Source organism: Peromyscus eremicus, chromosome 1 (genome assembly GCF_949786415.1).
Source record: "Peromyscus eremicus chromosome 1, PerEre_H2_v1, whole genome shotgun sequence".
NCBI lineage: Eukaryota > Metazoa > Chordata > Mammalia > Rodentia > Cricetidae > Peromyscus > Peromyscus eremicus.
This window is the reverse complement of record NC_081416.1, coordinates 118767873-118783148: the sequence shown is the minus strand read 5'-3', so window position 1 is coordinate 118783148 and position 15276 is coordinate 118767873. Positions and strand designations below refer to the sequence as shown.

Sequence of the window (15276 nt, the reverse complement as noted above, 5' to 3'; positions counted from 1 at the left end):
AGCCAGGCGGATCTCTGTGAGTTCGAGGCCAGCCTGGGCTACCAAGTGAGTCCCAGGAAAGGCGCAAAGCTACACAGAGAAACCCTGTCTTGAAAAACCCAAAAAAAAAAAAAAAAAAAAAAAGAGTCCAGTGTCCTAATCTGTATGACTTTCCCCTTTTAAGGTTACAGAAGGTATACATGGTCATCTCTTCTCTATCCAGTCTCTAAAAATTATAATACCAGTTATAGTCTGTTTATAATCCTAGACCCTTTTCCGTATATACGTAAAACAGATATCAACAGTTTATGTTTGTTACTTACATATACATGAACCTTAAAAATAATTTCATCCATGGGCTGGAGAGATGGCTCAGCGGTTAAGAGCACTGGCTGGTCTTCCAGAGGACCCGGGTCCAATTCCCAGCACCCACATGGCAGTTCACAACTGTCTGTAACTCCAGTTCCAGGTGATCTGACACCTTCACACCAATGCATATAAAAATAAATTACTAATTAAAAAAAATCATAATTTCATCCTAGCTGAGCATGTGCACATACCTGTAAACCTCATGTGAGACGCTGAAGCATGAGTATTGTTATGTAGCTAGCCTGAACTGAAAAGAGACTCTTGTTTTCAAAGAAATAAAGATTGAAGCTACCGTACTAATTGTGCTGAATTTAAAAGCCCTCCCCCATCGCGTATCTCTATGGTGGTATATACTAGTCTCCCATGTGCTTTCAATTCCTCATTGGTTGGGTGTGTGACTTCACTGTTTCACTCTTTATATGCGATCACAGTGCTTCTTATTTTGGATTACTACTCTGTAGCGAGGATGTACATTAGTACATTTTACTATTTCTGCTATGGATCTCTCTGAATTGCAAGTTTCAGGTAGAACTCTTACATTTTTATCTTGAATGAATGCCTGTGTTGATCTTCCTCATTTCTCATTTCCAGGAGAACTCTCACCTTGCTCCTGCGCAGCCAACTCTCCCAAGGAAAGACACAGTTCAAGGTGTGTGTGGGTTTTTCAACACCTATTCACTGGATTGACACATTTATTTTGATTGGATGTATTTAATGTAAGTTACAGCTTCTTATCAACACTGGTTAAAAAAATACATCCAAATTCCTTTTTTTGGGATTCCTTTGTTTGGGAATAAGATAGTTCGTATATCCTTAAATTAAAATACTGCATCATGCAAATTACTGACCTAAAATATTTTAAAATGTCATTATCATGGAATCCAAAATTAGAAAAAAGAAAAGAAAGAAAAAGAGAGAGAAAGAGAGAGAGGCAGTGGAACTGTTTAGACAAAAGGAGTTTAAACATGTTGGTCAAAGTGCACTCCATGGTCCTGCTTGGATCTTAAGTAAAGTTTTTTCTTTCTTTTTTACACTTAAAATATAATTATATCACTTTTCTCCTTCCTTTTCCACTCTCTAGTTCTGCCCATGAGTTCTGCCATCCCTTTTGAAATCATAGTCTCTTTTTCTTTGTTATTGTTCCATATATGTATGTGCAGCACAAACCTAAACATATAAACACACAATCTGCTCCATCTGTTTAGAGTTGCTCATATGTATATGATTTCAGGACTGACCACCTGGTATTAGATAACTAATTAGGGGCTCATACCTGCGGAAGACTATTTCTCTCAAGTTAATAATATACTTTTTTGTTTGTGTTTTTGTTCTAAGACAGACTCTCACTATATAGTTCTGGTTGCCTGGCACTTGATATGTAGACCAGCCTGTCCCTGGAGCCACAGAGATCTGTGTGCCTCTATTCTCTAGTGCTAACAAATAGAAACATTTACTATATCTATAAGTAAAAATACTAAATTCAGGCTGGAGAGATGGCTCACAGGTTAAGAACACTGGCTGTTCTTCCAGAGGTCCTGAGTTGAATTCCCAGCAACCATGTGGTAGCTCACAGCCATCTGTAATGAGATCTGGTGCCCTCTTCTGGTCTGCAGGCATACATGCTGACAGAACACTATGCATAATAAATAATAAATAAATAAGTAAGTAAGTGAATAGATAAATCTTAAAAAAATACTAAATTCATTATTAAATACTTCCCACAAAGAAATGTCAAAGATTAGATGATGGCTTCACTGCTGAATTCTACCCAGCAATTAAAAATAAACACTCTAGCATGTATTATCTCAGTTGATAATTCTAGACAGTACGCTGAGGAATGGATTACCTTGAACAAATGAGGCTGAGATAACTGTATGTCCATGAGCAAAAGAAGGGTACTGGGCCTCTACCTCATTCAAAATTCTGTATAAAACTTTTGGAACCTGTAAGGTCAGTAGTTTTGTGGTTCCCCCAGAAGTGTGCTATCCAGGGGAATCATTTTAATACATAAGGTTACAGAGTGGCTTCCTTCAGCAGCTCTGTGTTTGGATCTGGCGTCCTCAGTTAGTTGACCAACATAATGCTTTTTATCTCCTGTCTCCCTTTCCCTCAATGCTTTTAGAAGTGACAAAAGTCCGAAGAAATCTCTTCAACCAGGAAATGCTTTCTCCTTCAAAGAGGGGGCTAAAGCGGGGACTGCCTCGAAGCCATTCTGTGTCAGCCTTGGACGGTCAGCACCACAGACAGGACAACTTCAAGAAGACCAAAAGCAGCACGTTTCAAGGTAACCTCAGAAAGAGCTTGTAAAAAATTTGTGGTGGCATCGTTCCACTTTTATTCCCAAATCAGCAATCTGAGTCTTCCTGCCTTTTTCTTGATGACTTTAGCTAAAAGTTTGCTAATTTTACTGATCTTTTGAAGAAACTTGGACTTTGCTTCATTGACTTTCTAGCCTCATGTTCCTTCCCACCACTTACTTTGGTTTTAGTTTCTTGTTTTTTCTTTTTCTTTTTTTAAAAGTTTTGGTTGTTGGTTTTGTTCTGTAGGGTGTGGGCAATAAGATGTCTCATATGAATCTCTTTGGGTTCATCCTTGGAGTCCATTAAACTTGAGCAGTTAGGTTCGTGTCTTTCATCTGATTGAGGACGTTTTTAACACTTTTTCTTCAGAAAGGTTTTCTGCCCCTTTGTCTTTTCACCGTCTAGAAATCTCATGATGCATATGGTGATATCCATGATGGTACAGTGTACATGGGTGCCTCAGGCTTTCTTAATTTTTCTTTCTTTTTTCTGGTCAGGCTGTTTAATTTTGGATACCTTCTTTTTCAGTCACTGATTATTCTGCCTGCTAAGACATGTGGTTGGATCCCTTACAGTTTCCTGTTGCATCTCTATTTTTGTTGTTTATTTATTTATTTATTTATTTGGTTTTTGGTTTTTCGAGACAGAGTTTCTCTGTGTAGCTTTGCGCCTGTCCTGGAACTCACTTGGTAGCCCAGGCTGGCCTTGAACTCACAGAGATCCACCTGGCTCTGCCTCCCGAGTGCTGGGATTAAAGGCGTGCGCCACCACTGCCAGGCAATCCAAGTTATTTTTATCTTTTAGAAAATTTTAAATTAAAATAAAATTACATCTAGCCGGGCGGTGGTGGCGCACGCCTTTAATCCCAGCACTCGGGAGGCAGAGCCAGGCAGATCTCTGTGAGTTCGAGACCAGCCTGGGCTACCAAGTGAGTTCCAGGAAAGGCGCAAAGCTACACAGAGAAACCCTGTCTCAAAAAACCAAAAAAAATAAATAAATAAATAAAAATAAAATAAAAATAAAATTATATCATTTTCCTCCTCCCTTTCTTTCCTCCAGCTCCTCCCATGTTCCCCCCTCACTCCCTTTCAGATTCATGTCTCCTTTTTAATTATACATTATATGTATATATGTAAGTATGGATGGATGTATAAATATATTTTCACATAAATATATAAATACAGCTTGCTGGGTCCCTTTAGTGTTGTTTGTTTATATAGGAGTTTAGGGCCGAACACTTGGTATTAGATAATCAACTTGGGGCAACTCCTTGGGGTAGACTCAATTCTTTCTCTCTCGGCAGTCATCAGTTGCCCGTAGTTCTTTGTCTACGCCTAGACAAAGGCCTGTGAGATTATGTTAGCGTGTCTGTTGATGCCACTGTTCAGGTTTCATTTAGTCACACATGTTGAAGTATAACAAGTGTAGCTTCCCTGGCATTTGCAGCAGATTTTCTGGTCCCAGGGCTTTTATTTATCTTCCTACCCCCTCTTTGGTGATGTTCCCCAAGTCTTAGGTGTGGGATTTGTGTTGCAGATACACTAATTTGCGAAGAGTACCCCACAATCAGTTGCTCTCAGCATTTTGGCCCGCTGTGGCTTTTTGTATTGGTCTTCATTAGCTGTGAAGAGATGCTTCTCTGATAAGAGATGAGTGCTATACTTAGCTGTGGGTATCAAGATAGATGTTTGGAGTGCAGGTAGGAATTATACTGGTTTGTAAAGTAGTAGACTCTCCTCTGAGGTCCGTGATCACACTAGCCCTAGATAATTGGCTAGGTTTCTGTTACCAAGCATGAGTGCCCTCCTGTTGACCGGGATTGGTGTCTAATTAGACAGCTGTTGGTTACTGCCAAGATAGGTGCTGCTATTGCACCTTTAGGGATATTTTACCAGGCTGGTCGCTGTTTTTGTTTTTTCTTTTTGGTTTTTGGTTTTTCGAGACAGGGTTTCTCTGTGTAGCTTTGGCACCTTTCCTAGAACTTACTCCATAGCCCAGGCTGGCCTCGAATTCAAAGAGATCCACCTGCCTCCGCTTCCCGCATGCTGGGGTTAAAAGTGTGAGCCACCACCACCCGGCCAGGCTGGTCACTGTTACAGTTCATAGGCTTCACAGCTGGATAGGACCATTGGTTACCTCCCTCCTTTGGTAGCGTTCATGGCAACTTGCAGTGTGATAAAAAGCGAGTCCTCAGAGAGGACGCTTTTGGGTCAGTTCTAAGTCCTATGTCCAAAGTATCTCTCTAAGTGGCACAACTTCATATATATACATATATATGCACATACAGTAATATTTTACATATAATTTTAAGTAAATATAAAATATAAAATACTATGATTTCTGTGGCTTTTTCAATCATCCTTAATGTTATTGATCCCTCCTCCTCCCTCTCCTGTATTGATCTCTCTCCTTCCCTCATTCCGAATTAAAGCCCTCTCCCTCTGATGTTTTAATTTCTCCCTTTGTATCAGTTCTGTTGCTCCTGTTTCTACCTCTAGAGCATGGGAATTGGATTCGTGTGCCACTGTACCTGGTTTTGTCTGGTGGTATTGATTGAATCCAGGGCCTCCTATGTACTAGGTAGAAATTCTTCCAATTGAGCTATATCCCCAGCTATACTTTTTAGCTGCAGAATTCCTTTTGATACTCTCTATTGCTTGCTGATAATTTTATATTACTTATGTATTATTTCCTGGTTTCCTTAATTTTTGTAACCTGTGGGTTCATAAACTCATTGAGTGCATTGAAGACTCCAAGGTCTAGGCTACTTGAGGGGTGGTTTCCGCCAAGTTCTTGTTTCCTGTGATTGGACCTTTACTGTTTGTTTGTACACCTTTTAATTTTTGTTGTTGTTATGAACTAGCTATTCGACAAATTATAATGTAAAACATTTCTTATTGTGTATAAAACTGAAGTTTCTGTCTTTTATCTTTGTGTTCAGACAATGACTTACCAAAGATTTTCATAAATGTCTGGATTGAAAAAGGATTGGAAAAAGCTGTACCTTTCCCTTCAATCTACTGATAGAGGGCTAGAGAGATGGCTCAGTGGTTTATAGCCAGCACTTCCTGCTTTTCCAGAGGACCTACATCCGTGTTGAGTGGCTTACTACCACCTTTAACCCCAGCTCCACAGAGAGCTGATGCCTCTGGCTGCCACCAGCAACTGCACTCACATACACACACACGCACACGCGCACGCACGCACGCACACACGCACTTAAAATGTAACAACTAAAAATCAATCAATTTATTGATGGATGCTGTGGAAGAAGGCCACTGCTGTTTGAGAGGGCTGTACTGACCCACTGTCTGCAGCTACTATCCCACAGGATAGAGTCTTACACTGGCTTGTGTCTTTTTTTTTTTTTTTTTTTTTTTCTCTTTTTTTTGAAATAGAGTCTCACTGTTGTGTCCTTGGCCAGCCTGGACCTTGCTATGCAGACCAGGCTGGCCTCAAACTCACAGAGATCACCTGCCTCTGGCTCCTGAGTGCTGGGGCCAAAGGTTTGCATCAGGCTGGCTTGTGTCATTTTTAATCAGTACTGATGCACTGCTCTATTCTGTTGAGCCCTGAAAGCATAGGATCTAGCTCAGAGTTTAGCATCCTCTCTAGCTAGGTAATAAGCCACATGTAAGTTCAGAATGCCCCTTTCAATTGCTGCTGCCTGAGAGGGTTAGGTGAGATTTATAGCTGACACTGTTTTCGCATCTTAGGTTATCACAAACTGCTGACTAAGAGTGTGGCTGAGACCCCAGTCCATAAGCAAATCTCCAGGCGCCTGCTCCACAGACAGATCAAGGGCAGGTGAGTGACAGCCCAGTCCAGACCCCTTCATACACCCAGGCCACCTTCAGCACTATCTCATAGGCAGCTCTTTGCCTTCTCTTGACTTTCTTGGCTAATTCTTAACCCTGTTTCTTATATTTTGCTGATAGTAGAACAATCTACACGATTCCACTCTGGCCTCTTTTGCTGGGTATAACTATTTTGAGATTTATGCACATTGCTTGTATCAGTTCATCCCTTTTTATTACTAAGTAGTATTCCATTAAATGCATCTTCTGCATTCACCTATTGACATGGGGAAAGGTGGGTCCTTTTTCCTGCCAGGCAAGGCTGGAGATCCAAGTTAGCCTGTGCTGATAGGGGTACAGCTGGGGCTTGTTTTTCTCTGTAGTCACTAGTTGGACTAGGGTAATTACTGCCCCTTTCCAGAAGAGAGCTCTCTCTCGGGAGTAAATTTTGTCTCAGCCTTTTGGTATCTGTGGTCAGCTTCTCCAGCACCCAGTCTGAGATATGAGCAGCAGAAGTAAAACCCAGGGAGCTCACTGCCCCTCCTTTTTCAAGTCCTCAGTTGACTGTCTTTCTCTCCACATCTCATTAAGAACAGGGGAAAATGCATCTACTACATATTGTCACAAATCTGCCTGGACATTGTGCAGATTCTCACACTTATGAAAGTTGCAGGGTGATTGTTAGAAGTGAGAATGATGTCCTCGACAAGCTGACAGGCACTAAGGCTCTTCACAAACATGCCTACTCTTTACTGTGACTATACAGTGTTTAGCTGTACTTTTTTTTTTTTTTTTTTTTCCCAGAGCTGAGGACCGAACCCAGGGTCTTGCACTTGCTAGGCAAGCGCTCTACCACTGAGCTAAATCCCCAACCCCTCTGTACTATTTTTTTAGTACATTGATGGAATAAAAACTCTTCTATTTTAAAGCTAATTTTGACATTATCAAAATACAGTAAAAGCATCCTAGGAGCTGGAGAGATGGCTCAGTGGTTAAGAGTACATAGTCTCTTACAGAGGACTTAACTTCAATTCCCAGTTCCCAGCAACAATCTGTAACTCCAGCTCCAGAGAATCCAACAACTCCGGTCTCCGTAGGCAATGCACATGTGCACAAGCAGACAGACAGACAGACAGACAGACTTATTTTTTAATATCTTAAAAAATTCTAGCCATTTCATTCTCCATAATAATTATATATATTATATATGTTATATTATATATAGAGAATGTGTAGCTGATGGTGTTGTATATTAGCTTATGCAAGATCCATGCTTCAATCCTCAGCTCTCACAGGGATCATAACTGTGAATGAGAGTGCTTACCAATACTAATATTGTTAAACCCCAAGACTTTTGTAACTTTGCTGAGTGTTTTCTCTGTCTTTAATATGTTTTTGTTGTTGCATTCTACTGTAAGTGTGTGTGTGTGTGTATGTGTGTGTAGGTTGAGGACAGTTGTTTTTTTAGAGTTGGTCTGTCCTTCCACCGTGTAGTCCTGGGGATAGAACACAGGTTGCTGGGCTTGGCACCAGCCCCTTCCTGAGCAACTTGCCTGCCCTGTCTTTACTGGGTAAATCATGAATGCTGTTGACTGTGCTGTTGCTCTTCCAGGTCTTCTGATCCTGGTCCTGACATTCACGTAGTTGAAGAGTCTCCTGAAAAGCAGGATGGTGAGCATGCTAGCTACTGTTTTTGCATTCTGTCTAGCTTCTACAAAAGCTTCAGGTAGTTTTCACTCAGCGTATCCTCAGATAGTTTCCAGAAATCGGGGTGGCTCTGGATCCAGCATACACATATGTGAATGTTGCTTTACAGAAAATGTATTCAATTTCTGGGGAAGAAATAATTTTACATAATAGAAGTAGGCCTTGGTGTGAGGATTCAACTTCCATGTTACACAAAGTGCTGTGATTTATTTAAAGTGTGTCTTAATAAGGGCAGGTGTTCAATGTTCAAAATCTACTTTCTTTTCTTTTGTTTTTGTATTGTTTGGGGTTGTTTGTTTGTTTTTTTGTTTTATTTTGTTTTCATTTTTTTTGCTACACAGGGTTTCTCTGTGTAGCCCTGGCTGTCCTGGAACTTGCTTTGTAGACCAGGCTGGCCTCAAACTCACATGCCTCTTCTGCCTCTCAAGTGCTGGGATTAAAGGTGTGGGCCACCACTGCCAGGCTCAAAGACTTTTTTCTTAAAGTATTTAAAGTAACTCATGTTTGTGGCAGAAAAATGGCTTAATAATTCCAGCACTCAGAAATACTTTCAACATATTTTAGTGTGTATTCTTCCTAGACAAAAATATATGTTTTGTACATATAGAAAACCTAGTTAAGCTGGGCATGGTGGTGCAAGCCTTTAATCCCAGCTCCACCGCTCTGTAGGCAGAGGCAGGTGGATCTCTGTGAGTGCAAGGCCAGCCTGGTCTACATAGAGAGTTCCAGGGCAAGTGGAGTACATAACAGAGAGACTCTGTCTCAAAAAACAAACAAACAAACCTAGTTTTTGGTTTTGTTTTATACAAAAGTCACACTATTTATACTTTTTGTTCTTTCTGTCATGCTTAGAGGTGACAATTATGGGACTTGTAAAGGAATAAGCTCATGGGTCAGTGTTTTCTCCTACCTTGGCGGGACTGTGTGTCAGTCTCTTGTACACTTTTTCAGAGACACTTCAGATGGTGTCACAGAATGATGCCTGCGCAGACTATGGGAGATGCTAAGTCTGAAACCCCTCCTGTTTACCAGCTCTGCTTCTGGTTTTGCAGAAATAGGTTTGAGACGAAGTCCTCGAATCAAACAGTTGTCGTTTAGCAGAACAGATTCTGGTTCCTTCTATTCTGTGTCTCAGCCAAAATCTCGAAGTGTGCAAAGAATCCACTCATTCCAGCAGAAGTCAGGTAATCTGGGCACATCTGTCAAGTGAATGTTTTTGGGAATTTGACATTTTCTCAAGGTTTGAGAAATAATTAAGGCGATGGCTAGACAACAGTCCTTGGCCTGTAACCATTCCTCCCTTGGATTCCTACAGCTGGCCATCCACACTGCTGTTTAGGTAACTCATTCACTCCTACACACTGTTGCCCAGGTAGAGGGCAGGCAGTATCAGTTTGTCTGTTCATTGTGTTATCCATTTTTACCTTGGCTAATAGATATGTTTTACAATATATTTATACTTAAGGTAAGTTATTTCAGTTGCTTCCATTTCCTAAAATAAGGTTAAAATCCAGGAAGACAGGGCCTAGAGAGATAGCTTAGTGGTTAAGAACACTGGCTGCTCTTGCAGAGGATGGGGTTCCTAGTATCCACATGTGGCTAACAACTGTCTGTAACTCTAGTTCCAGAGGATCCAGTGCCCTCTCTGGCTGCCTTAGGCACTGCATGCACCTGGTGCACACTTATATAGGCAAAACCCTATACACACCATAAAATAAAAATAACTAAAATCTTTTTTTTAATGCAGGAAGGCAGCAGACATTGCAGTTATGCACATCGTCAGTTGGGATTTTGCCCCCCAACTGCTCTGAAACGTTGTCTTTCTTGTTTAACAATGTTGGAAGCACTGGGCATGGTGGCGCACGCCTTTAACCCCAGCACTAGGAGGCAGAGGCAGGTGGATCTCTGTGAGTTCAGGGCCAGTCTGGTCTACAGAGTGAGTTCTAGGACAGTGAGTGCTACATAGAGAGACCTTGTATGGGCCCCCCACCCGACCCCCCCCCCCAAAATATTGGGAGGGCAAGTTTTAAGGAAGAATTAAATGTTTTTTTACTTGCAGACCAAAGAGAAAATTTTCCAGTCCAGAGTATTCGGTCTCCTAAAACACTGTTTTTTGGGGCACTGTCTGAGATACCTGGCTCCTCCAAGAAGGCCTCAGCTGGAATCAGGAAGTCCTCCAGAAGCATGTTGGATTCTGGGATACCTACAGCTTACCAGGTATAAAATCCCTTTAAAGTTTAAAATGGTACTGTCTTGGGGAATAGAGAGAGAGAGACATTGCTGAAAGAAGCAGGTGTCCAGTAGAAAAAAAGAAAACTGGGCCTCGCTCTATAGAGAATAAAAGGTACGGGTGAGGTGGGTCGGCACATGTCTTTAATCCCAGCACTTGGGAGGCAGAGACAAGCAGATCTCTGAGTTTGAAGCTAGTCTGGTCTGCATAGTGAGTTCCAGGACAATCAGGGCTGTGTAAAGAAATAAATAAACAGAAAAGGCTTGGTGGCTGGGTTAAGCTGCATGAACGGTTACTGGAACAGAGGGGTTTAAAGTAGCAGGTTTGGCTGAGGTCATGGCAGCGATCTTGAATGCCTGCTTCCTAAGTCATTCTTCCTCGTCCCTCAGCTGGGCTACACAGCCTCCTCTGTGCTTTTCTGCATGTCCCTGCCAACTCACTGAACATGGAAACTAGTTAGCCTGGGCTTCCTTTGAGACAGTCCAGTCATGTTATAGAAAGATGGGTATTTGACTGCCTCACCTTGTGGAGTTTTTGTTTTTGTTAACAAGAAGGAAGGAAATTTTTGGTTTGGGAGTGGCCTTTCTGAGATATCATTGCTGCTATGCCTATGTGTTTGTCTGTTCTGCTGCCCTACCACCTCCTGGATCCTAGGAAAAGTGCACCAGTAAAATCTGAGTGATGTTTGGGAGAGGGAAACAGGTCTCTATTTCTAATTCCCGATCTAAGATCATTCTTCTGGCTGACTTTAAGTCTCCTCTTTGGTTTTCTAATTGTCTTAGAGATCACTAAGACAGTCTTTGGAGAATATACATTATAATATTCAAGCTCTGAAATAAACATTTTTTTCTTTTCAGACTCCCAAAAAGAGTAACCAAAAATCTCCAAGCTTTCCTAAAACTACACCAAGAAGGTTCCCTCGTACAGCACAGACCTCACTGTGCACTCCAGAAAGACTACAAAACTCCCCTACAGAAATAACTCTGGCTGAGCGGGCCATTTCTGAGGCCTCCTTAAAAGACTCCTCCTCACATGGTTATAGCTCACCACTGGCATCAAAAGTCACTCCCCAAAAGAGAGCCTCCCCAGCAGAAGAGACCTCTCCTCTCCTCACAAAGCTGCCCAGAACACCCAGGAGACCAGACATCCAACCACCTGGGTGCTTGTCCGACTGTGTGAATTCCAGTCCAGAAAGCCCTTATTGTCCAGCATCTCCAGCTCCCGTGACTGCTAATTCCCAAAGTCACTGTCGAAGCCCTGTAAGATACTCCTTCAGAACACCTCCCCGGATGGCCCTTGCTGGCACCCCTGAGCATCAGAAGCACCAACCACTCCCTCTCCCCAGGGCCTCTCGGGCCCAGGAACCTGCACAGAAACTGCAGGAGAGAGCTGTCAAAACCCCAACGAGGCCAGCAGACTCCATTACTTCTCTAAAGGAGCACTTTACTTCTCCTGGATGTGATGCCTCCTGGCGTCCGCTTAGGACATCTTTGTCAGCCTCCCCTCCTCCTGGAGAACTAAGTTGGAAAGCACACCGGACATCACCCAGCGCAGCTACATCTTTCTCTTACCCTGTTCCCTCAACTCCTCCTAGAACCCCACCAAGAATGACCTCCTACCCCATACCTCCTTCTCCGCCATCTAAGCTTGGGAGACTGTGGAGAAAGACCTCCAGTCCTCAAGACTTCCCAGAGTGCCAGCCAGGACCCTTTGCTGCTCCAGTGCTTGAAGCAGCTACCAGCCCAGGGGCCATCACAGGCTCTAGAGGACCGCAATTCCAATCTTCTGAAGGGCAGGCCTACCAGGGCACCGGGCTCAGCAATGACTGGCAGGTATCTTCTCCTCTGCTCATTGTAAGTGACACAGAGCACCTTCCTCTGACTGAAGCCCAACTCCATAGCCTGGAGAACCATGAGGGGGAAAGTGGCATCTTGCCAGGGGAAGACGGTGAGGGGCCAAAGACCACTGTTGCTGATGAGCCTCGCTCTGGGTCTGGCCCTGGGATTCCTCCACCTGTCCCTTCCTCTGTGTCCAGCTCCCCTGAGCTGCTGTCCTACACCTGCATGGCAGACAGAAGGCAGAGCAAGGCTACTGCTCAGCAGGGGAGCCTGCAGGCCCCGGAGGCCACTGGCAGCCCTCAGACCTATGAGGTTGAGCTGGAGATGCAAGCTTCTGGCCTTCCCAAGCTCCGAATTAAAAAGGTAGACCCTGGAGCTCTTCTGGAAGCTGAGACCCTAGGAAAGGACAGCCCTCCAGGAGAGGAGGGTGCCTTCCCTGCTCTCGGCATGCCCAAGGCCAGTAAGTCCTCCAGTAGAGTTGAGCACACCTATCTGTCACCCCCTTGCCTCCGGCCCTCACACAGCACGCCTGGCAAAAGTGGAGGGCAAACCTTCATCTGCCAGTCTTGTACTCCCTCCCGCTGCCCGCCCAGTACCCCCTCTCCATTTCAGGCAGATGTTGGGGTTTCTTGGACACCGTCTCCCAAGCAGAGTGGGAAGACCACTCCTGAAATTATCAAAGACTGGCCCCGAAGGAAGAGGGCCGTGGACTGCAGTGCTGGTCCTGCTGGCAGAGGCGAGGCCAGTGCAGACTTCCCTGGGGCTTTGTCACTGCTTGAGCCTGAGCCTGAGCCTGAGGGAAAGGAGCATGGCCTTGAACATGGCCTCCCTAAGGTTCTTGTCTTGGAGGATTTTGAACTAGAGGGGGTGTGTCAATTGCCAGACCAGTCACCTCCCAAAGACAGTGTGTCTAAGGCTGAGGAAGCCTCCTGGGGACAGTTTGGATTAGGCTCCAGAAAGAGACTCTTGTCTGCCAAGGAAGAAGCTGAATACGATGTCAAAAGGGTCTGTGATTCCCTGAGCGAAGAGCCCCAAGCCAGCAAGCGTAGAGAGTGGTCTCCACCTTGGAATGCACCACCACTCTGCTCAGTAGGGGAAGACGAGGTGTTTGTTTCTGGTGAGTTTATTTTTCAAGCCAACATGCGATGTGTTTTCTCTTGGGCAGAGTGGTGAGGAGGTGTTTGGAGCTGTGGGTAGCCTGGAGTCTTGTGGGCCTACACTTACCTTGTGGCATCTCCTTAGGCTCCACCCCACCCTCTGGCTGTATGGTACGGAACTGCCTCTCTGCCAGTGGTCTGCAGGCCCTGACCCAGTCTCCGCTGCTGTTCCAGGGAAGAACACCATCCTCTCGCAGCAAGGACACCAGAGGTAATCTGCCTGTTACAGGTCCCAGATGCTCACCAGGGCTGAGTGCTCCTCCTGTGTGTGATTTGCAGAGTTCTCTTGAAAGTGCAGACTGGGTGGGAAGATGATTTTGACCCTGCAGTGTCCTGTGCCCTTCCCAGAGAGGCTTCATGGTAGAACGTGAGGCATCTGAAGAGAAACCTCTACAAAATCTTATCAGACTAGTTCAGACAGTGGGAGTGGTGTACATGCCATGACGTTGCTGGTCTGTAGTCTTGGGCAGTGAAATGGCCTGGGCAGCACAAGTGACAGTGATCGGGGCCAGCCACTTCCTCACAGTAGGTTCATGTCCACATTGCCTTTAGTTCATCACGAATAAGTTCTGTCGTCCTCTGCCATCAGGCCCTAGCTTTTCTCATCTGCTGGCCCTTACATAAAAGCATAGGATCGGGCTGCTCAAAACACTGGTTAGAAACATAAGCGGCGCGGGACTTGGGTGGCTCTCTCCTCACAAAACATTTCACCCATGCAAAGTAACATAAACCCCTCTAATCCGACCTAAGAGAAAGCCCTATGTGTGGACACACATTCGGGTACTTTGCATTTCCAGTGGCTTGTCGCTGTCTGCACATATCCCTTATAACAAGTGTAGGTGACACTCCTGAGTCCACACTTGTGAGACCCTCTGTGGTTAGAGCAGGCCTCACTGATCTCTGCTTTTCCCCAGATGAGGATGTGGATGTGTTCCCCTCCACTACCGAAGAGTCTCCTTTCAGGCAAGCCTTCTCCCGGAAACGGCCTTTCAGAACCTACACGAGGAAGAAGCTGATTAGCTAGCCCTGGTAGAACACAGCTGGAGGACTCAGAAGGAGGAACACTGCAAGCCTGGCCAGATCCCTTGCATTCCTGGGGCAGTGCTCCAGAGTAGCTTTCTCTGGATGTGGTAACAATGCCAGGCTCAGACCACCAATCCCAGCAATGTGCCCAGAACAGGAGTGGCCAGAACTTAATGGGACTGAGAAAGTTTACAAGATGACGGCAGCTAGGTCCCTGTGGACTTAAAGAAGTTGGGGGCTTTGCAGGGTGTGCTACCTGCCTATAGTCCCAGCACTTGGGAGGTGAGGACAGAAAGCCCAGAAGCTCCTGACTGCATAGCAAGTACAAGGATGGCCTGGGCTGTATGAGACCCTGTCTCAAAAACCAACAACAAAGACATTACGAACCTTGAGCCTTTCCCCATAGTCATTGTTCAGCTTACCACTGGAATGTCTCATGGTCTCCCAGTCCCTCTCATGGACTTCATCTGAGGCCAGGCCCTGGCCCTTTTAGGGAAAGTTAGGAATCTGATGGGCAGCATGGTAGCTGGTACTATGACTCAAACAGCCTGGAAGTCTAGACACCAAGCAAGGATCCCATTCCAGTGTCTCCAAACCATGACCTTGGTGAAATGGAGACAAGAACCCTTGACATACTCCCTTGACGTACTCCCTTGAGGTGCTTGCCATAGGCTTGAGTTCCAAGACACAAGCGGTACTTCATAAACTAAGACCTGTATGTGAAAGACTACAGCAAGAAGCGAGGTAACAGTAAGGTCACCCTGGCTACTTAGCCTGGGAGTGATTGTGACCATGGTCTAGAGATCATTGCAGGGTCTGCCCTGAGAGCCAGCCACCTCATGGCAGAGTCTTAGCCTGGTATGTGCTTGGCACGGC

At 44.6% G+C, this 15276-nt stretch overlaps 1 protein-coding gene across 1 annotated transcript in view; it reads left to right on the top strand.

Annotated features, from left to right (window-relative positions):
* Ticrr (TOPBP1 interacting checkpoint and replication regulator) overlaps positions 1–15044 on the top strand; it is a 43717-nt gene extending 28673 nt beyond the window's left edge. Inside the window, exons 14-22 of the mRNA XM_059272695.1 lie at positions 940–997; positions 2471–2632; positions 6365–6455; positions 8058–8116; positions 9205–9336; positions 10212–10369; positions 11240–13337; positions 13463–13588; positions 14292–15044. Coding sequence (XP_059128678.1) covers positions 940–997; positions 2471–2632; positions 6365–6455; positions 8058–8116; positions 9205–9336; positions 10212–10369; positions 11240–13337; positions 13463–13588; positions 14292–14401 — 2994 coding nt within the window. The 3' untranslated portion in view covers positions 14402–15044. The remainder of the gene's footprint in view (positions 1–939; positions 998–2470; positions 2633–6364; positions 6456–8057; positions 8117–9204; positions 9337–10211; positions 10370–11239; positions 13338–13462; positions 13589–14291) is intronic.
* The last annotated feature ends 232 nt before the right edge of the window (positions 15045–15276 follow it).